Source organism: Meleagris gallopavo, chromosome 17 (assembly GCF_905368555.1).
Source record: "Meleagris gallopavo chromosome 17, MGAL_WU_HG_1.1, whole genome shotgun sequence".
NCBI classification, from domain to species: Eukaryota; Metazoa; Chordata; class Aves; order Galliformes; family Phasianidae; genus Meleagris; species Meleagris gallopavo.
The window spans coordinates 3,738,832-3,762,359 of NC_139420.1; the positions used below are offsets into that span (position 1 = coordinate 3,738,832).

The 23,528-nt window shown below is 42.7% G+C and overlaps 1 protein-coding gene across 1 annotated transcript in view; it reads left to right on the forward strand.

Annotated features, from left to right (window-relative positions):
- Positions 1–23,528, forward strand: part of TMEM132D (transmembrane protein 132D) — a 192,928-nt gene that overhangs the window by 165,977 nt on the left and 3,423 nt on the right. Inside the window, exons 6-8 of the mRNA XM_031555950.2 lie at positions 17,492–17,697; positions 18,802–19,075; positions 20,800–20,991. Of these exons, the coding sequence (XP_031411810.1) occupies positions 17,492–17,697; positions 18,802–19,075; positions 20,800–20,991 (672 nt within the window). The remainder of the gene's footprint in view (positions 1–17,491; positions 17,698–18,801; positions 19,076–20,799; positions 20,992–23,528) is intronic.

Sequence of the window (23,528 nt, forward strand, 5' to 3'; positions counted from 1 at the left end):
TCTGTTCCACTAAACACTTATCTAACTAGCCTGGGGCTTTTGTGGGGTTGCATCAAGTCTTTCATTTGTTAGAGTCATATTATTCCCTTTCACGTGAAATGTAGCTCAAAATAGAGAAAAGAGCAGTTTCTAATTAAGCTCCTGCCTAGATCCATTATAGCTTCTGAAGTGATTGGAACAGGGAGATAAAGAACTATAATGAGCCCGGTATGTAAATATAGATGTAAAGTTTGTTTGGAGGGATGGAGGTTAGAGGCCAGATATCGTGAAACCAGACATAAAGCCTCTGGGTAGAAATTCAATCAGTGCATTAGTTATCATGGATTTTCATAAAAATAAAGTAATAATGCACATTCATGTTTCAGTTCATAAATGTGAAGTGACAGGCTATGACTTAGCCACTGAAATGATATTATAGACCCAAAAAAAGAATAATAGAGGAAATTGAGAAAGCAGAAGAGAGGGTTCTAATAGAATTGAGCATTGGTATAAATAAAAATCATGAAAGGGAGATTGATTTAATGCAAGATACGAATGTCAGAAACTCAAGGTGTTAAAAAGATCATTGGCTCATCTGGTAAAGAATCCCTAAGGCTGCAAAACTTCTGGCTGAAAGAGCCAGATCTGCTTGAAGTGGATGAACGTGCTTTAAAATTGTATGAGGAATAATGTATTGGGGGGAACACGTTTCTGCTCCACACACAGTTCATTAATAAGTTGTGCAGAAGAGGAAGAAGCATATATTGATCCACTGGAAAATTATCTTCTCTTGCCTGCATTGATAGAAGACTTAAACGTAGATATGGGAGAGAGAAATTGTTTTAATCCAAAAAGCCTAACTAGCAAACATTTTCTTGCTAGCTAGTTATGAAGATTTGGAAGAAAACAAACTTAGTGAAATGAGTTGGCCAGGCTGCATCTGTGATTGGTGTTTTGTACATAAAAACAGGTAGGACAGGCACAGATGTCATGTGAGTGATGTCTCCATTTAAGTGTCTGCTAATGTGGAAAGATTTATTTTAACTTGTGAAAGTCTTTTAGGCTTCACTCATACCCATCTATCACTGCAAAGAAGCTAAAATCTGCCTTGTTTGCACATGTCTGAGGGAAGAAGGCTCAAAGTTCCAGATGTAACTGTGCTAAGTTCTCCTCACAGTAGCTGAGAGTGACAGAACAACTCTTTTTTTGGTACTGGTTTGTGTAAAAAAAATGTAGCAGCCAGTAAGTTGGAGTGTGGCTTGGTTCCCTTCAGTCCTACAGGCATGAGTAACTACACATTGAGATTTTGGAGCTGTCATAGTTCTGTTGATAGTTTTGCATCTTTAATTTTCCCTTCATTATATGAAGTTCTACTTTTCAAACAAACAGCAACAAAAGTCTTGGGAAGGCTTTTAACAGCTGGGTGCCAGTGGGGAAATGTCCATATACCTGCACAGGGTCTGGGCGCTGCACAGCCAAAAGAACCCAGGGAGGAACTGTACATGTCCTGAAATTTTCTCTTTTTATAACATGATTTTTCATGGTGAGGATCACCTCTGCTTCTGAAAAAAAGAAAAATCTGAATAACCTTAGTGAGTCCCTCATATCATCTTCCTGGGGCAGACAGCCCTCATTGACCTGAGGGTGAAATAGGAAGTGAAATGGCTCACCTACAAATCTCACAGCAGATAATGAATTCCCAGGGCCGTTCAGAAGGTTGTGTGGAGCCTGTGGAACACCACCTGCTGTAAGGAGGCAATCCCTCTTTGTCAGTCTTGCCTTCTCTATGAATTGATGAGCAGCAATCATCAAATGCATGCAACTTTTTTCATAGCAGATCTTGAGGCTTAGTGTAAATGAGCAATGGCACAAGAGGATAGTTGGCAGGGCACCAACAAAACTTGTACTCTGCTGCCAGTGACAAATGTATGCTTAGCCAACACGGTGATACCAAATCAGCCCAGCCTCTGCTCTGCTTTGAGTGAAAAAGTCTGTGATCAATTGGAATTGCAGTAGCAGTTTGGGCTCTGTACAGTTGCAGTAATATTTAGCCCTGTCATCTGTGGTCTGCTCAGCCCACTGATGAGTGTGAAGGATAAAACCAGGGCGGTCTCCTGCCAGCTCGCCGTGCTCAGAGCTTGGCATTAATATGTGCATTTTTCCAGGGAACTTTACATATAGTTGGGCTGTCCGGTTTGTTCACATTGTTTGGAATCAAGAGAAGGCACAGCTGCCCAGCTGCTCCAGGTGCCTGCCATTCAGGCCAGGGTATGCTTCTGCAGGGCGTCTGTGGATTAGCATAAGTGAAGCAGTAAAGTCTGATGAAGCTGAGCATGTCTGGCACAACACCAATGCTAAATACGTGTGTGTTGTTGGGCTTTGGCCATGAAGTCTTTGTAAAAGAGCAAGAGTATCTGAAATGCCAGAGATATGACAGGCTGCTCTGTCATTGGGGTTGGGAGCTCTGTAAAGGAGTGAAGGCATCACTTGTCCATCAGAATCTTGAATCTGAAATTCCTGAAGATCTTTGTGAAAGCAGCTCCTCTCACCCTTACCTTCCCGTCTCCATTAATGTTTTCACAAATGGTTGTTTGGAGATGGATATAACTGTCTTTGAAAGGAGATGAAGTTCTATTCAGTGCACTGCAGGACTTGATCAGGTTTTTCAATTTAACTATTAATATAATTCATTTCTAAACACTCAGTCCATGCAAGATGTGTCAGGGCAGCAGGGCAGTATCCTTTCAGGTGGAGTATCCTGCCCACAATCTGGCTGTTTTTCCTTTAGGTTGTTTGAAGATAGTTCAGATAACAAAATTCAGGACTCACCTTGATTTAACAGTGAACAGATACAATGTGTGAGTGCTTGTCAGGTTGGAAAGTGTGTGAAAGCAACTGGAAGATCAAAGCAGCATGACTCCTATCAGAGTCAGTGGGGAACAAGCAACTGAAATCTTACAAAATGCTTACAAATTGTCCTTTACCTTCCCTTCCCTGTCCTCATGTAGGCCAGTTCTTGGTATGTTTTATTGAATGTGTCCCAATTGTCCTTTCATGGAAAGTGAAAGGAAGCTCAAAGCAGCTGTAGGCTCAGGTTAGCAGCAAGATCAACTGTTTTGAACTTGAAGGCCAAATGGCACCTTGACTGCAGAGCCACGTAACCCCATTAGTTACATTATGGGTGACAGGGAGAGAGCTAGAGCACAGTTTGGTTTTCTCTTTGGTTATAGTGACAAAAGCCAAAGTTTTTCTCACCTCATATCCACCCCTAGTGTGTTTTAAAAACTGTTGTTGCTTTGCTGACTGTTAGCCCCAAGCACATCACAACCTATGTCCCATGTGTCTGGTCTGTTCTTTCCTGCCCTGTAAGATCCTAGGCATGAGGCACGGATACTTGCTCTTCCCACATCTATGACTGCCTCTTTCTGTACACTTATATTACAGTAGCAACTTTATCTCCCAGCAGTACTGAACTTCAGTGACCAAGAACTGCAGTTCCCTGTTGCAGATAGTCCTGTGGCAATCTAAACAGCTAGAAATAAAACATTAATGAACAAAATGAGCAGATAACGAACCTTTTCTGAAGTCAAATGGCAGAGGAGAAATAGAAATTGCTTCACCAATCCTCAGCTGGACTTCTGTCCATTCTGTCAGTGTTTTTGTGTCATAAATTTTTCTAGGATGTATGTGAGAGGAATCAGTTTCTGGCTTGGCTTTCCTATTTGTGTTTTCATGTTTTGCTTGATCATCCTCAAATTTCTGACAAACAAGGCCTCAATTCCAGCCCCAGAGAGCATTTGCATGTAGCACATTGTGACCAAGGGGAAGCCACTTAAACACTGCATTCCTTCAGTTGCACATTGAGGATAATAATATCTATGCCATATAAACATATATTTGTATGAAAAAACACATATACACACACTTATGTCCACTAAGCTTTGAGATTTCACTCTCACTTTGCAAATGTAATTTGCAAAGCACTGGAGAATTTTTTCTTGCAAAATGTTGAGACACTTAGCTAATAGGAATAGTTCAAACGTAGAATGTTCATCATCATCACCATTGTTATTATTATTTTATTCGAGTGAACAAAGAAAGAGATGCAGAAATGAAATAATATTGATCTGCAGTAATTTAACTGATCCTAAATCAGGTCTTTGTTTAGCTGCGTGAGGAAAATAAGATGCCTTTGCTCCCATCTTTTTAATATGTTTTTTGCTTGAATTTTCTTGATTTAATGAAAATGCAATCAATTTTCAGGCAATGTCTTGTCTTGCACATCAGAACACAAAAGCAATGTACGTTGTTGTCACTTTTGCTATAAATACAGGTTAGTGTAATATGCTTAGTGTTTTTTCACATCTTATTAGGAAAGAAGAGATTATGAAATAGCATTTGCTTTGTCTATGTGCTGCAAACTTATTTAATTGCATTTGAGGAGCATTAATTATGTTGCCGCAAAGACTTCATTCTAAGTCATAGGAAGGGTACTGAACACTGGAGTCTGCTTTTGGCTCCTGTTCAGAGGAGCTCGAAGGGGTGGCTTTCACATCATCTTTTAGTGTCCAAAATACACTGCAGACAGAGAAGTTGTACATTACGTGGTTCATACCTCAATATACAGCTTAAAAATTGCTAAAGGTTTTGAAATGGGCTGAGGGGGGCACTGGTGTGGAAACCATTCCTTTTTTCCCCACTGCTGTCACAAGACTGATCTTTCCCCTTCCTCTACTCTGTTATTTTTACCTAATTTTTTTCTTTGCTCTTATCTTTCTTGAATTGCATCTATTTATTTCAGAAAATTTTCTATACTATCAAATCATTCTGAATGCTAATCCTGTTCACTGAACTACTTAATACCCCTCCTGCTTGGCATGATCTGCAAGTTTAATGAAATTAATTAAATGGAAATTAAACTAAAGACTCCCATTGACTTCAAGGGGCATTGGAGTGAACCCAAACTGTCTTACATCTTTAAGAAGTGGTTCAAATGAAATACACTTATTGCTTTACAAGCCATTTTTGTAAGGGAGAAGACAGATGCATGCTGAATAATTCAGAGTCATTGTTGCTGACTGAGAGAGATTTAACTAATTTATCAAAATAATGACCTTTGTTCACAAAGGGGAGCAAGTGCCTTTGGATTGTTTCTGTCCCCAGAGGGATGCTGAAGGAGCCTGGGTTTTGCTCAGCACCACTGCAAGGGGCTTGTGTGGGAATGTAAAATGAACAGTGAACATTAGCAGCAGCAACGTTTGCAAGTGGTTGGAGGTATGGTAGAGTGATGATGAGATTTTCTTGAAGACTGGTGCCACTACTCACTGTGTGGGAATCTGGGGGATACCAGGATCACTCCCATCCTATTCCCAGCACGCACACATAGATTCATTGCTGCTGTTTCTCACCCTCTCCAATAAAACAAAACCACTGGGCACTGAGAACTTGACATCTTCCAGAAATTATTGCAAAGAGAGCATGCACCCAGTAGAAGAGGTAGAGCAAGAGCCCTGCATGGAGTTTGTTTGATAAGCAAGCTGAGGGCAGCTTTTTGGAGAGGAGTTTGCTAAAAACTGGTGGGTCAGGCAGTGACCATGGCCACCAGCTGGCCAGCCATCAGCACAGCCTGACATCTTACTGGTGTGAGGGGCAGCAAGCTCACAGCAATGTGCCATTTTGCAAACTAGTAAGAAAGTTATTTATCTTCAGTTGTTCAGAAATAGGCATCTCTAATAAGAGAAGGTTGTGATAGTAGGTCAGGCAAGGACAGAAATCTCCTCATTGCTCTCACATCCTAACCCACAGCTCTGGTGGGAAAGGACGTGTTCTCCCATTCTAATATAAACTTTTCAGTATATAACTTTTATAGTGAATGTGGTTTGGAAAGCACTCTCTGGCATTTCAGTCTGTCCATGCTAGCTGATGCCAGCTTTCCTCTGATACTTGTGTGTTATGGGTACAGTTGTGCTGTTGAAGCACTGCCTTGCTTATATGTTCCTCTGCAAATGATTTTTGGCTTAAAAAGCCATAGGTCTCTGTGAGAAATTTTTCATGCTTTACTGTTGCATTGTTTCTCTCCAGTCACTGCAAGGTGTTGGCCAGCTTTCCAGAGCTTGGCGTGCATGCATAAGTGTATCTATATAGCAACAGATTTTTCCTTTTTCTTCTAAGTGGTAATGTTGGATATCTGCCTACTTCCCAGAGCAAGAGAACTAGGCTTTGGCTGTGCAAATTCAGTGTCAGAGGAGGGCTGAATCTTCAAGACTGTTTGAAACCATCCTATTACCAAGATGGAAATATCTTTGTCCTTGTAACACTAACCTCGAAAGACTGCCATTGCTAAACACATTTCATCTCCTTTTCCCTGTGTTGAAGTGACTGAAGTGCAGTGCATTTGCTCAGGATGGTGTCTAAGTTACAAAAGTAATTTCAGCAGCATTCGGTCATTACTCTATTAAGCACCAGCTGAGCTGTGGCTTAACTCAAGAAGCTGCCTGCAGATCTGTGCTCATGGGACACTGAAGTCTGAGAACACTGAAGAGTTCAAACTCTCTTCTCTGCTTTCATCATGGCCTTCTCTTCTCCCTGCAGGGTCTTTTCATTTGCTTCTCCTGCATGGCTCTCACCACCTTTAAGTCAGTGGAGGTCTGGTTTCATGCTTGGCTTAGGTCAGACCAGTTCTCGGTGGTGTACCTCATGAAAATTTATGGATAACCCACTGCTTCTTAGAAAGAAATTTGAACAAGACTCTTCTTGTTCAAGGGCAGAAGTGCTTGCCCTTTAGGGTAGGATCAAAGCCTACCAGAATCAGAAAGAAGTCTGAGGTCTGGATGAAATCCTTGGGCAGAAATGTTACATCCCTAAAGCTCCAACCACTAATGATATTCTCTGAGGTAATAAGTGCTGTTGTCCTCACTTAATGAATGGAAGGTCTACTGAAGAGTGGTTCTTTGAGCATCCTATTCAATCTGTTGCTGGAGGGCCTGGCACGTCATCTGCTCATGGCACCTGTGGCATGCCAAGGTGCAGAGATGCCCAGGATAGTGAGTCTTCCCCTTTCCACATGACTGCCCTCAGCATTCTCCTGTCTTCCCTCCTTTATGGCTATTTTCGTCAAGAACGCAGCCCAAACTTCAGAATCCATTTGCAAAAGTCAAAGTGTCATTTCTGAGTTTTCGGTAACCACCTGTCGCCGCAGCACGAGCTGCATAATTAGAGCTGACAATCCCTGTCTAGAGATTTTTTGGAAGCTGAAAAAATGAGAATGTTGTCAAAAAAATAGCAATGCTTCCAGTCTGCAATGCAGTGATGGAGATGAATGATGAGTGATTCCAAGGAGGCAGAGCATATATCAGCCCAGTGCCTTTTGCTAACCAGTTTAGAAGTCTTAACTAGTTTAGAAGGTTTTACATTTCTCTTGTAGTCTTAAACAAAATTTATTTTTTAATGATTTCTTTGTTTCTCACTTTTTACTAAACCAAATAAAAAGCAAGTTCCATAGCAGCCATGCTTAACGCCTCAGTAACAGTGGTAATTCCTTTTGCATCAGTTGAAACAAAAAAAAATCTTTAGATGTTATTCATTTTTTAGTTTTGGAGACTCTTTAAAAGAGAATCTTATTTTTTCCAAGGGAAAAAAATAAATTTAATTGGAGTCAGTGGTGAATCATACTGTGTTCACCGTGCTGAGTAACATGCAAATTTTGGAATACGATATGAAGATTTTGTAGGTGGACAGTGACTTTCATTGCACACATTTCAGGGTAGAAATTGGTCAGCTGGTGAAGAGGGGATTTCTCTACAGGTGTTGCTTAATAGATATGTTTGTAACACTGTCATCTAGGCAGGCCTTTGGGAACTGAGCTAGGGACCTCCTGATTTAGAAGTTCCATCTGAAATAAAGAAGCTCAGTCCCATGTCTTGCCTGGCAGTGGGATCCTGCACTGCACAGCTGGGTGTGTGGGGGAGCTGCAGTTTTGTTTCCATTTCACCTATGCCATTAAGAGCAGCATAAATGTAATAGTCATTTGAATTTGTTCATGAAGTAGAGTTCTGCTTCACACTTGTACAGCCTATCAAAAATGAGTGGGTAAGGGTAGATGAGAAATGACTGGAAGTTTGTCTCAGGGTAATGAAGAGAAAAATAGGAGTTCCTTAGGACAGGCTTGTTAACATAATTATAATATATGTGATGGCAGTGCCAAAAAAGAGAACTCAACATAGTCAATGGAAATATTGTACTATGTAAATATTGCAGAGTTTGAGACAGTCCAATCTTTCCAACTGCCTATGCTGTTACGCTGCAGGGGTATCACCCAAAAAGAAAAAGTTCCCATGGCTGAGCCAGTTGCACCAGCACAGTGCTCCTGCAGGCAGCGGGCAGGGAACACCTGCCCCAAGGTAAGAGCTTGGCTTGGCAGAAGGATGCTCTGGTTCTGAATAACAAGTCATCGTTCTAGAAGAGCCCTGGGATTTTAGAATCCATTTCTTGACTTGCTTACAAATATTATGTGATGCCTTAGGCATGTCGGAGCTCCTTCACCTGCCCTTTCTGCATGTGGTGAGTTCCAGCAAATTCTCTGTTCCCTTCGCTGCTATGGAAGAATGTGGGAGTAACCTGAAGCACTTTGCCCTCCCTATGTATTCTCAGATCCCTGCCACATGTGGCTTTGCCCATTTCCCTCTCCCTCAAAGGGGACTCTCATGCATGATGCACAAAGCCCTTACAGTGGGCTATTTCAGGCACTGTGTGCTGCAATTCCCTTCCTCTCCACTGTGCTGCTTCACTGACCTGAGCTGACCAATGGGAGACTGTCTGTCCCCTGGTTCTGTGTCAGTATGTGTTCCATCCTATTTGCCCTCCATTGGCCCTCCTTCACTTGGCAGCCAGTATTTATCATAATTGCAGCCTGAGCATCTCCATTATTTCATGAGTGTGAAGCATCGTTGTTTTACTGCCATTATTCCTCTTTAAGCTTTCATGGAAGGAGGGGAGAAATGCCATTCTCAGCGTAGTGACAAACCATAGGGTACTTGATGTGTTTATCATTCTTCTCCCATTTTGCTTGGGCAACCACAGCGAGCGATATGGAGTTCATGTGGTTTTCAGATCAGGAGAGAGGTAGGAAGCTGTAACTTCATTAACGCTGGCAAGAAAGCGTTGTCACATTTGCTGCAGCCAACTGTGGCTTCTAAAACCTAAGCACGAGGTGGTGGGTTGAGCCCACAGTACTGGCGAGCCGTCAGACAGCACTTGTCTAATGGAACGTTGGCATTTCTGTGTGCCAGCACTGACATCCCCACGTCCCCATGATGTAGGGCAGCCGGTGCCGAGGCCGCTCCATCCTCCTGCTGACCGCGTGCTGGCAGCACTGATTTTTAACAGAGCATCCTCCTGCTGATCCCTGCTCTCCCAACACCAGGAGCAGCAGGTGGGCAGGAAGGCACCACCTTCCTTTTCCAGCTGGAAAGCAGGGACGGCAGCACAGCCAACAGCAATAGGAATGGCTGCAGCCACAGAAGGAGCAGAGGACAGCAGGAGTGAATGAAGCTGTTTGATTTCTCTTGGCTTTGCCCGCTTGCCAGGAACCCTATGGTGCATCCCACCAAGCTGTGCTGTGCTGATGGAGGGCTCTCGTTGGCTGCTGGTTCTTAGAATGGGTGGAAAAAGGGAAGGACTGTTCTCTAACTACAGAGAAATGTTAAGCAGAGGAAAAATGTACTTGTGTAACCCCAGCACCTTGTTTCTTATAAATTAAGCTTTGCAAAATCCTTGTAAAACAAGGGGAGAGTATTCCTCATTTTACAAATACATCACAAGCTCATTCAAGCCCAGATTCTTAAAGAGATTTAACCACAAATTCCCCTGAGTTCAATGGGAGTAAAGACTTCAATATCCTTGAGAGTACGAGTCTCAATAAATTATACACAGCTATCTTGTAAGTGTGGGTTGGGATTTAATCCCAGACTTCCAGAAAGGTTGTCCTGTGCCTTTGCACTCCTTTCTGCAAATGAAAATAGCACTATTCATTTCTCTAAAGATACTCCAGATTGCATGAAGTGATTGGATTTTAATTGAGCAGAGATTCTTGTGATGGTTTTGCTTTGAGTTGTGGCCCCAGCTGATTAAGCTTATTGGAGAAAATTTAATAGGATATATTCTCTCAGAATTTGTAGTTCTGTAAAAACAGTTTCAAGAAATTATGCTAACTTCTCTGGAATTTCATCTCTGAAAGAAAGAAAAAAAATACACGATAACAGGTTCCTGTTGTGTCAAAGAAACATCTTGTTTTGACATTTCCAAAGTGAAATGTTTTGATTTTTTTCATTTTAAAATAACTTCTTCCTTGATCTCATGGTATTTTTACATAATTTTAATCATTTGAAATTGAAATGAAACCAAATTTCATGACCCAAAAATGAAACCATATATAGGTGTCTTAAAAGCCTTCCTACAGTGAGGCTTCGTGCTGCAGGCAGCCCTACTGCCAGCTCTGGGTTAAGGAACCACCCCACATTCCCCAGAGACCCACAGCTCAGTGGGGACAATGAAGAAGCTGCTCTTCTCTCACTGCATCCTTGAAAAACACAAGTGCAAATCCACTGCATAGAAGTTTATCTGGTGGCTCTTAGCACTCAAAGTGAGTGCAAAGCTTGGGCTTTGGAGGGAAAAAATCCACCAAATTTATATACTCCAAATTTCAATCTTCTTTTTTTTTTTTTTTTTTTTTTTAAGTTGATTCTTCCGAGACACTTTTAATGAGGGGATTTTCAGTTAGTTACACCAACACGCTGCAAACGTTATGTCAGACCTATAACATTCACAAAAGAAGTATTAAACTTGCAGCTAGAATTGGACGTTTGCCCAGAATTGTAAGTCGTTTTGAAATGTGCTATTTTACATTTTGCTCAGGTATATTTTGCTGAGGATAATATATTGATATTTGCCACAGAGCTGTGGAACAAACTAAGAGTTCCTTAGAAATAAATAATCATCAGAGCTCTCTTCATCAATATCACCTATAAGGTGCTTCAGGCGGATTAGTGCAGTAAAAAAAAAATATCAAAGAGACGTTCTTCAATTGCACATCTCATTGCTAATGTCTATTTTTTGCAGAACTTCCTCTGAAGCATTGTCAGGAATGCTTGCAGCATGATGCTATGGAGACATGGCAGAAAACAAGCTCTTAGGAAGGCATTTGGGTAATAAAAGTGGATGCAGTTGTGGATAGCAGCATTTTCTGGTGCTGTGCTGCTACAGGAAAACTGCTGCAAAAAAGTGTGGATACTTTGAAGGTGTGCCCCTTCATCACAGGAGCTGCTGGGATTATTCCTTAATTGTAGCAGTTCAGTGGTTCCTACTTCCAATAACGTCCAGAGTGGCTCACACAGACCTGCTGCCATTGGATCTCAGGATGGTGATTTTGCATCCTGCGTGTCCTCACAAAATCCCAGACCAGGACATCTCCCATCTCTAGACATACAATGGGCTTAGGGCAGATCTACGCCCCGTGCTGCTGCTTCAGTGCAGCCATTTATCTGCACTGCCTAATTTCAGGCTGCAGTGGGTTATCGCGGTAACCGCACTCCTCCAGCACAGGTGATTAAATGTGGCTCCACCTCCCCTGAGTCATTTCTAAGTGAGTTATGGAGCTAATAACAGCCTCATCCTTTTGTACCTTGGTACACAGCTTGTGTTCTGGAGTCTTTTATAGCTCAAATGAGCTGCTTTTGCTTATTTATTTCCCTCCTCATTCATTTTTAATGGTTATAAGAGACTCCTCCATTCTTCTTCTGACAGTGGTGATTTAGGCAGGACTCATTAACATAACTTACGTTACTAAATATCACCATTTATGCTGGTAGACCAAGGAAAATGTGTGCAGTGCTAAATCAGAAGAGATCCCATGAGGTTGCCAAGGTGGCAAGGCTGTGCTTGATGCATGTTTTAGAAATGGAGAGTGCTTGCATGGGGGAAGGAGCACTTGCAGAAGCACGGATTGGAGGCAGAGTCCCAGAGTGTTTCCAAAATACAGAGACTTGCTTTCCTAATTGGCCACCCTTGAAATGGTTAAACCAGAACTGCTCCAGATGCGTTTTATTTTCAAAGACTTATTAGCTGTGACTTTGTAAGGGGTCCAACAATTACTACGGCAGAAAAGCAGTTTCCTGTAAGGATTTTACTGTTGTCCCATGGGAATTTAGTAATGATAATGAAGTGAGAGAAGACAGTTACAGTTATTTCTGTGAGCTAATGGTGAAATACTGTGTGCCTCTTCTGGGAGTTATGGTATGCATTCCCCTTTCCCTCTTTCTTTTTAGATTTTTGGTTGCTATTCAGCCCAAACCTCACATAGAGTATAGTCTTGAAGGAATAGTCAGCTACAGAGATACCTATCTACCAGAGATGCCTTCTTCAAAAGGGGAATGAGAAGAGCAGTAAAATGCTTTTAGGAAAGGGATGGGACCAATATACACTGCAGGAGGCAGTGGGTAGGGAGGATGTGTGATTTCTGAGGAACCTTATTGCTTCTTTCCATGTTTCTCCCTGGCTGGCTGCAGCTCTGCTTCAAAGGGCTGAGTGTTTTCTTCCACAGATCGCCTCTCAAACCGTGAAATGAGGATAAATTAATAAAATCTCATTTCCCTTTCTTGTGATCACACCTGAAGAGTATAGAATGTGGGGTGTTTTGAAGGAGAGAGAGCTGGCATCTTTACACATAACACAAACAGACGTTTTAAGTAAACACAATAAAGAAGAGCCTTGGTGCAGCAGTAACCCCTCCTTTCTGGCCAGTGATTGTTTGCCAAGGAAACAGAGTTTGTGTGTTCAAGTGACGCAGCAGCATCACTTTCACAGCTGTAGGGCTGCTAGCTGAGTTTTGGGCACAGCTTTGAATGTACAGAACTGCACTTGGGGCTGAGGAGTGAATACTTATGGTGAGGGTTTTGTGGCAGGAATCAGCAGTGCCCTGACTCTGCTTCCATTCAGAGAATAGGGCTGGGAAGCTGAATTCAATGCAGTGCTGAGCACAGCTGAAATATCCCCTCTGCACATTTTATAGTGCTGATGATTGAACTTGACATCCAACTCGCCAGAGCCACGTGCTTGGTATGGACATGGCGTACCTACCAATCTAAGTCCTAATCCTGTGCTATGCCGCCAATAAGGGACCTCTGACCTCTGCTGCCCCAGTGCATGGAGATTAAATGCGTGGAGTTGCTCACTGATATAAGGAAAAGAGGTGGAGCTGCAGGAGCCCAGCAAAATCCGAAGTGCTTTAATATCCTACCAAGTTTGTGCCCAAAAAAGCCATTCAGACCTCATCTCCCTTAGAAGATAAAAGTCCCCACGGTCCCCTTGTGTTGAGAGAATTTGCAGAGCATCTTGTGAGTACAGCTGCCCTTAATTAATAGCAGGCAGCTCAGCATAGATGTGTGAAAGGCCCCTGTGACACAAAGCCCAGAAAGGCTTTAGCAAGGGAGCACAGCACCAGAAGAATTTAATGGCATTATAATGTCCTTGTATTACAGCGGCCACAGCATGCAGAGATGTATTCCAGCACTACCTTAGCAGGAAAAGAAAATCTGCTCCTTCCCTCAGGAGCCCTTTTCACCTTTTCTGAGAACCTTGGACTGGCCATCCTTGTGAGATGGGAACCAAAAGGCAAGGGAAAGGGAAAAGACTGATGGTGGGAGTCCCCACATTTTGGAACCACAACACGTCGCTTTTCCCTGCACCTTGCTCCAGCCCCTCTGTAGCTCCTGTTGCATTTTATAGCGTGTTTAGTAGTTTTCTGTTTGGGGGCAAAGCCTTTGCAGCTCTGTAGTTAATAGCAGGCTGTTGGGAGCTGTCTGTTGATAGAGTGCAGACTCGCTCACACGCTCGTGCACACACATCTGAGGCTATGTGCAACCACTCCATCCATGCGTTTAATAAACTTGAGCCACAGCCATTGCTGCTGTGTGTGGTGAGGCGTGCAAAGCGAGAGCTGCGGTTCAGGAAGAGTTGGTGGTTAAAGACTGGTTATGTGAATTAACGCAAAAGAAAGGGAGCTGCTCGACGGAGTGACGGGTGGAAATCCAGTTCGGATTGAAGAGACAAGTGTGCTCGGAAAAGGCAGCAGCAGCAGGGCTGCCGTGTGCCCCCATCAGTGTGACGTGGGGCAGCCCGGGGCTGCAGGGCACTGGGGATGCTGCTGCAGGGCTGCCTGGGGCTGCCAGCTGCTGGGCTGTGCTCACAGCTCTCTGCTCTGCTCTGCGTGTGAGTGTTTGTCCTGCCGAGCCGCGGCTGAGCCCCGTCCAGCTTGTTCCACAAAATCTGCACTCATTTCTAACAAACAGCTTAGAAAACTCGGTCTCAAAAGAGACAGAGGAGCTCGATGTTTCTTCCTTCTCTACATCTTTTTCCTCTTTCTCTTGTGGTGGAAGATGAATGGTTCGGATGTGTCTGCAGCAACACAGGCACAGCTAATCTGCCTTTCTATTGATGACCTGTTTCTGAATGTCCTGGCCCGATTTATGAAAATGTACTGTATTTTGCACCATGTTTTGATGCTGCTCTGTTAGGACTGCATGCAAACTGCAGCAGAACAGTGATGCTTATTCATTCCAGCAGTGAAGGGCTGGCTGGGAGCTGAATGAGCTCATAGTTTTTGCTGTCTTCACTTACAGAAAGGGAAACGGGAGTAAGTGGGTATCCCAAGCCCAGTCATTTTTTTCTCTGACCATCGGTTTGTTTTGTAAATCATTACCTTGAAAGCACAAGGTCAGGGTATTAATTTAATCTTCCATATAGTAGGTTTTTAGGGCTGAATTCTTTTTTTAACTTGCTCCTAATAACCTCTGATAAAGTTGAAGCTGAAGTCTCTTTGTCTGTCAACTGTTCTTTCTCTTGCTATTGCTTGAGCATTAATGAATTAAAATCCGAGTTGGATTCCCATCACTTACTGGAGTAATACAGCAGTTCTCTGTATTGCCTGGGAGAGCCTCAGCCTTGCTGCAGCCCCTGTGTGCTGAGCTGCTCTTCACACACAGGCAGCCCAACGAAAGCAACAGTCAAACCGTACCTGCGTGGTGCAGGAATGCTTCAAAGGCTGCTGCTCCTACAGGGAAGCATTTCCCAGAGGGAGGACACTTGGCAGGTGGCCTGCCAGAAGCCCTATTGCATGAGGGCTGGGCGGCAGGGCTGTGGGTCCTGGGGCTCTGCTCTGCAGAGGAGTCCTCTGAGATTTCTGTGCTGCAAGGCATCTGAAATCACCAGGAAATGGTTTCAGCCTGAGGCTGATCACCAGGGGGACATTTAATTGCCAAATGCATTAGCTGCCTAAGATTCACAAATACAAGGTGTTGCTGGCTGGAAGCAGAAGTGGTGAGCAAGGCGCTGAAACCTATTAGCTCTGTGCTGCTCTGAAGAAAATCCTCGTCTTCAGGCTATTCTCTTACAAGTGTGGTCCAACCTGCCGCTCACAAAGGCGGGTGAGAAACCTCAGGGCAATCAGCCCCAGGCTCACTGCTTTCCTCAGGGCCACCTCCTGTTTAGGTTAACCAGCTGCCTCACAGATGGAAATCAGCACCTTGCAACTGCCCAGTATTTCTTGCTGGCAGTCCAGGGAAAAGAGGAAAGGTATAGAAAGCATCAGGCATTGCTTTATAGCACATGGGAGAGTTGTCTGGTCTGAGAGCAGTATTTAAAATAGAAAAAGGCAACAGGGATAAGTGCAACGCTAGCAAGGAATTGAAGTTTTTCACTTGCAGAAGCAAGGTAATATGGGGTGAGAAAAGGAGCAGATGTACCAGGCACTGCCTGAAGCTCTGTGCCTGCCTGCCGGACGTTCTGGTAATGTTGCAGGTGGGAAGTATGGTGTAGTTCTTGCCCTGAGTGTTGCACTCAAATTAGTGTGCATTCTGGAAGGATGCAGGGGCCGTGTCTGTTCTCCTGCTTTTCCCAGAAGGGAAACATGCTCATGCCTCCAGCCTTTCCCATGGCCATTTCTGCAGGCTCACTTGAGGCTTCTCCCACACACAGCTCTGCACTCTCATTCTCAGCTCAGCCAGGTTGGATCAGCATTATGGCTATTACTCTCTGCTCCTGCCTTCTGTGAGGCCCTTATGGTACATTCACCCATGCCTTCAGGCTTTTGTGGCAGCAACTGGCTTCACATGCTGTACAGCACAATGAGATTGGATCCTGATAGGAGCTGTTAAGAGCTCCTGTAAAACATGCTAACGTGAGAATATCCCTAACAACATAATTCTGGCTGTAAATAAATTCAATATTCTCCTGCTGAAACCAATAGCAGCTGCAAGATTTTGACCTTAAGACAGCTGTTGCTTGCAAGGGAGGCATTGGTAGAGTCGTGATAACCTTTTTTGTATACTACCTAAGCTCAGAGAAGCAAGGATGGAAATGGATTTGCTATGGACTGTCTGCAAGGGGGGTTTGTTGTTGTTTAAAGATAATAATATTAGAAATGCAAATTACCCCACAAAAGCTGTTGATATTCAAATACGATTTAAATTTATTTAACATTTAAACAGAAAAGTAGAAAATGGCATTAAATTCAGATGAGGATGAGACTGCATTCTGGAGTCAGAAGTACTAAATACATCCACAGAATGGAATAGATGGCCTGGCTGATAATGGATTGTGAAAAGAGTTCAGGGTTTTAATAGATCATTCCTTCAGATCATCAGCATGGTAAAGTGGTAGTTAATAAATTATTTGACGTGTACATTTACTCGTATATTTTAACTAGCTGTAATGAACAGATCCTGTCAGCTCATCTAGATTCTTGCAATAGCTGCTAAATTGCTTGAGTGAGATTTAGTAACTCTCAGCAATATTGATGTCCAGACCTGCTGGCTATAAATAATGTGACATCAGGACTAGCTAGAGCAGCACGGTGTGTAAGACCTTTGTTGGGCTTGCAGTGGAGATGGAGCTGCTTGGCCCAATGAACATCACTGGGCACATCAGTGTGAGTCCCTTTCCAGTGGTTAGTATTGGACCGATGCAATCACCCCACGCTTGGCACCCACAGCAAAAAACTCTTTGTCCCAGTTCAGAGGTGACTACACAAATTTGTCTGCTATTGAACTGCATAATCAGGCAATTAGCCACCTAATTCCTGTTCCTCCCCCAGGACACAAGGAATTCCTTGTGGGCAGCCCACAAAGTCAAGGAGGAGGACAAAGAGGAACCCTCTCTTAATACCATTGTCCCAGGACAGTCCTAGTATGGAATGGGAAGTAAGGACAGAAAGATGTTCTTTTATCTCAGATTATACTAGAAATATTTACAGCAGAGAAAGCCTACCTGTTAAAATGATGCTAAATTACCCAGCCTGTTAAGGGCACACCAGGCACCCTTCTTGTTATTCCTAGTTGTTCTCTGAACTTGAAGCTAGTTTAAACTTATATATTTTTCTCCCTCCCACTCACTTTGTGATGTACTTTATAATTTGTGAGGAGACTCATTAATTTTTTTTTCATCCTCCTTTTATTTTTTTCAGGTTTCTGACAGGTGTGACTATGTCTTTGTCAATGGGAAGGAAATGAAAGGCAAAGTGAATGTCATAGTTAATTTTACTTACCAGCATCTGAGTGCCCCTTTAGAAATGACAGTCTGGGTTCCTCGTCTCCCGCTGCAGATAGAGGTCTCTGACACAGAACTAAATCAGATCAAGGGATGGAGAGTCCCCATCATCTCTAATAAGAGGTAGGTTTCATTAGGGGATGTTCATTCTGGGTTGTGCACTTGCCAAAGACCTGTCAGAGGCAGTGGATCTGAACATGCTCATTTGGCCTTAACGCAATTCCAGTGTAAATTTGAAGGTCATCAGACATTTATTCAGTAGGCTACTTCACTGGTCTTATAAGGGAAATGGAAGATGCAGGTTGCATGATCCTTCAGTGGAAATCAATTTCTGTTTATAGTGCCAGGGAGTGAGACAAAAAGAGTCAATTGCAGGGTTGGCTCTCGGAGCAGCAGGAGGCACCCACACTGACCAGCTCTGGCCAGGCTCCCACCTGGTCTACAGCTCCTGCCAGGTAATTTGGTCATTTTTAATGGCAAACAGTTGGTGCATACTTATTTTGCACTCTTGTTGTAGGATCCAGTGACAATGATCATGTCCCAAAATCAGGGTTCTGCTAGAGCAGGGCTTTAAGTTTGCTGTCTGCACCCACAGATATGTGAGGACAGGACGGTGAGTGGATACAGGCAGATCTAGGCTGTCAGTGTTGTAAAGAAGCAAAAGAACAAATGGATAAAGTGGGAACTTGCCGTTCTCACCTGCTGATGAAAACATCACTTATTACCAGGTTTCTGATAGTATCAAAGCAGAAAGGTGAGGATGTTTGTGGATAAGTGATTTCAGCCTCAATGCCATACAGAAAAAGAGATGTAAGTAGGTGCAAACAGAGGAGATTTCCATGGCAACACCAAGATGTTTATGGGCAGATCCAGAACAAAAAAAGTGCAGATGTCCTGAAAGTAAAGACTTAAGTTTGGAAAGCATGGGAGAGATTCAAAGAGGACAACATAGCAGTGAAGCTAGAAGGTTGGTGATTTTCGAGGCCGTGCTGGAGACCCAAGCAGCATGGAGGCCTCAGCTGTGAACAAGGGAAATGGGATAAGAGCAGGGTGACCTGGCTGATTTCAGAAATGCAGACAGAAGCAGTTTCAACAGAGACATGTAGGGGAGGCAGTAGCTCTATATTCCACCACCCATGCTACAGACTAATGTCAGCAACAACTTTCCTTTTCCAAACTCCCCTAGCATCAATTTTTGTTAATTTTTGGCTCTTGATGTTCTACCAGACCAGCCAGGGACAGCGATGATGAAGAAGAGGACGAACGGAAGGGAAGAGGCTGTGCCCTTCAGTACCAGCACGCTATGGTCCGGGTCCTCACGCAGTTTGTGGCTGAAGCCCCAGACCCTGGTGGCCAGCTGAGCTATTTGCTGGGTTCTGACTGGCAGATCGACATCACCGACCTGGTGAGCGACTTCATGCAGGTGGAGGAGCCAAGAATTGCTAAGCTACAGGATGGACAGGTTTTGATCGGGCAGGAGCTTGGAATGACAACAATTCAGGTAGGAAAAATTAATTATTTACTCCCTTTCCTCTGTTAATCCATCTCCTCTGAACCAATGTGCTGATCAGGTGTAACATAGCTTCTTGCATTAGCAACAGACACTGGAGACAGATTTCTGAACAGAGCACAGTTGCAGCAGGGACTGGAGGACACAAGATTGTTTTCTGTGCATGTCTTGCGCCATGAAATATGCAGACTGCAGCCCTAGGAAATCTAGCCCAGCCTGTGTAAGTGCAGGTTATGGTTATTTTTGTTTAAGGCCATTTCTGAACATGGAGCCAACATATGGGCTAGCACGAGGCATGCAGCTGGTGGAACATCTGTCTTATCAAAACCTACAGTGACAGAGGAAAGGGTAAAGTCAAAATTAACTCATGTTGGCTGAGGAGCCAAGGCTGAGTCACATGGCAGTGAATCCCCGCAAGCCTTCGGAGCCCAAGCAGTGTTACAAAACAAAAATGTTAGAGTATATTTCTGAATACACGTAAAGCAGTAATAATAACAAGCACTTCTAGAGTCATGTTAAAAGATCAATCAGTGACAACTGAGCTGTATTCTCCAGAGGTACAGATTTTGTTTCATCAATTTCAGCCAATATGACCAAAAATATGGCCAGTAAATGCCACTGTGCCTCAGTTTCCCCATCAAAAGCAACTCAACTAAACCTATGCACTGGGTTATTGGCAGCTTTTCACATCTCTTTTCACGTGTTCTTCCTGACATGCAGAGAAATACCGGCCCAGCAAATGGGGTCCCAGAGGGAAAAAACAAAAGAAAAAGGGGGAGGGGGGAAGAAAAGAAAAGGAGGAAAAAAAGAATAGGATTAATTTATTTATTGCTACTACAAAGTAGAAAACAAGTAGAAAACATATTAAGAAGCACTGGAACATTTAAAAAAAAAAAAAAAAGAAAGAAAGAAAAAGAAAAAAGCTTACATCTCCAAATGTATTCATTGTCAAACCAGTAAACAACCACCACAGTAGTTGATAACACACGTTTTCAGGTTTGGAGAAATGGGATTTGAGATTATGAATTTCTGCAAAATCTGTATATTTTCTAAATGAGTTTCCAAAGCTCTGGGACTTCTAAGGCTTCCACAAATACACATTAAATTTTGGAAAGAAAAGTCCAATGGCAAACAGCAGAGAGCAAGTTCCATTTACTGAATACCTTGTATAATTAAATTAAACTTACTTGCTAATGGACATCTTTGGGTGCCATATGCCAGTTCACTGATCTCCATGCATGCTTTATTAACCAAAACAAGTTTTCTTTGTCAGTTCCGTACACGGTACTGTGACTGTTTCTTGTAGCAATATTCAACAGAATAATAATAATGTTGTTTATTCTAAGGATTGTATGTAAATCTATAGATTGCATTATTCACATGCTATCCAATGACATTATCATTAAAAAAAATTGCTTTTTGCAATAAAGATTGCATTTGAAATATTCAATGTATCTGAAACAGGTGTGGCTATCATATCAGAGATGTGAATAGCACAGTTGATTATAATTACTATAATAAAAGATGCTGTAAGCACCCTATTATTGCAGAAAACTTATACAATGTGACTAGCTCATTTTTCATCATATTTTAGTAGTGTCTGTTAAAAGCTAATAGCATTTGTCTGTGTAACAATAGCTTTGCATCACCATTTTACTTTACATTTACTTCTACTATGCAGAATGGCTGTAGCTAATTTTGACTTTTCTTTTCAGATCTTGTCCCCACTTTCAGATGCTATTTTGGCTGAGAAGACAGTGACAGTTCTGGATGAGAAGGTGACAATAACTGACCTGGGAGTGCAGCTGGTAACTGGATTGTCACTCTCTCTGCAGCTCAGCCCAGGAAGCAATAAGGCCATCTTTGCTACAGCAGTAGCACAAGAGCTGCTCCAGTCTCCAAAACAGGTACTATTGTTCACGTGCAGTTTGTTGTGAAAGGATACTGCTCTGATTCACTACACTTAATCTTAAAGCTGAGGGGATCAGCAGTTTTTTATTAACAATATACTAATAAAACATTTTCTTTATGGGCACTTCTTAACAAAGACCATCAGGTGCCCTAGTAGAAAAACAAAGATCTCACAAAAATAGCAAAGTCTAAACAACACAAGTCAGCAAACAAGCCTGCCGCAGCTGTCTTGGCTGCAGCCTTTGCATAACATGTGCAACTCAATGATGTGTCATAAATAAGCAATACAAGTCACCTCACACACACACACACACCCCTTTCTTTCCCATCCGGCTCCTGTCACAGCAGAGGAGATGATGCCAGTGGCACTGCTGAGTTCAGCCTCCTGTCGAAGGCAGCTAGATCAGTTCTAAAGTCCATCTTTAAATAAGAATGTATTTTGCATAGTGCCAGACTCTTCCTTTTTTTTTTTTTTTTTTTTACCATGTTACGTATTTGGGGAACATCCTTTTCATTCTAGGTCATTACTAGAATATGATACATGATTAAACATAAATACGTACATAAATCTTTTTTCCCCAGTTATTCTTAGTCCCTATATCAGTGATCACTGTTGTATGATATTCCCTTTTTCTTCAGTCAGATCTTCGCTGGCTCTCCTGGACATGATAAATTTTGACATGTGTCAAAGGGGAATGGGAGAGTTTTCTCTCTGGTGTCTATTACCTTTGATCCTACCTTTGCAATGGGGTTATTCCGTGAGTGATACCAGGCTTCCCCTCTTTTGTCTTCTGGTGCTAAGAATGGTTCAACCAAACTTTGCCTTGTTCAAGCAGATCTGAAATCCTTGTCTTGAGCCATCCATATTCTGACAAACATTAGGGGCTTTTGGACTTTATCACTTCTCCATCAGGTCCTGCTCGATAGTTGTCCTTGTGCTGTTGTCTACATTTTAAATTTAAACTTTTTTTTTTCCCAACCAAATCCATCACCGTGGGACTAATGTCAAGGATGCACTGGGCTCTTAATTCTTAAACACGATCTGAGCTTTAAAGGTAAATGAACACAGCATGCACGTTTGAAATCTGGCCAACTGTTGAGACGCTTTAATTCATCATTGGGTCTTATCCTTGGGATGTAAGATGAGAAATAATGCAGAACTGCCATCTTTATAGGGTGATAAAAATCAGGCTCCCATAGTCTTCCAGGAGTTAAAAAATCAATGCCAGGCAGCTAGAAATAAGGCCAGTGAGCTAATCCATTGCTGACATGGAGAGTTAAACAAACTACCTTGAAATCAACCCAAAAGCTGTGTTTGATGGCATTTAGTCCCAGTATGCTGCCCAGCCCCCAGAAATGGAGTCCGGATGAGTCCCTCTCTTGATATAGGGCTATAGTCAGAACGGCGTTGGATCAGTATTAAACCAGCAAGGAATTGTGCACCCTCTGCTCTCCAAGGACTGACTCCACTTTGAAAGACATCTGATTCCTTCCTTCACTTAGCACACGATGTCCAGAGAACAATCCCTATAAGCAGAGCAATGCAAAATTATTAAATGATTATGCAGGTTTAAGCAACACAGTGGGAGGATGAGAGCCGATGATATAAATTCTATGCGGCCTTCAAGAAACATCCAAAGATTAATAAACACAAAGCCGGGATTTATGACAGTGTCAGCAAAGTCTTAGGGCTCAGTCCTGAAATAGAGACAGAAGCAAATCTCCCATTGAAGCACAGGGAGCTTTATGGCTGTAAGGATTTCGGAATCAGGCCAGTAGATTATGCACAACACAATCCCCAGAGACTGGAAGCCTGTCCTCTGTGATTTGAACAGGTAAACGACTATGTGCTGGAAATGATTTAACAGGAAATGATAAATATTTATTCTTTTTCTGTATGCTGAGTTAAAATGTAAATACAGTCTGTCTGAAAAGCTGTTTATTTAAAGAAACAAGACTCCGGTAATGCCCTTCCAGCAAGTAGGGTTATCTGCGGGTTAGTGGATTGGTTGGCTGTCTGTCTGTCTGACCAGCTGAGCAGGGTGAGCCCAGCTGCTCCGAACAAGAGCTCCCATCAGTTTGGACACCATACAATCCACTCATCAAGACAGGAGTTTTTCTGGTATGGTACCTACAGTGTTTAAGCAGGTGCAAATATCCCGACTGAAACTGAGTCAAACCGTCCAAGGCAGGAGTTGGATTCCAGTGGAGCTACCTGAGTTTTACCCACAAGTGGTATATATGTGAACACCAAGATTTTCTCAGGTAGCATGACCAATCAAAATCAAGAGGACCTGAGAGTCCTTAGAGGATCTTTCGAATTTGGTGAGAGCATGTTTTCTGAAATATAAGAATTCTTTAGAATATCTTATTTAGAAGCTAAAAGCCAAGGTTCCCAGAAGACATTACACACGCAAATACAGAATTAGTACCCAGGTCTGACCCAGTTACTATTCCATAAACTTCCATGTACTGTGAAGTACACAGTTTGTGTTGCTGGGACATAGGTTTAAATTTCATTACTGTTTGGCTT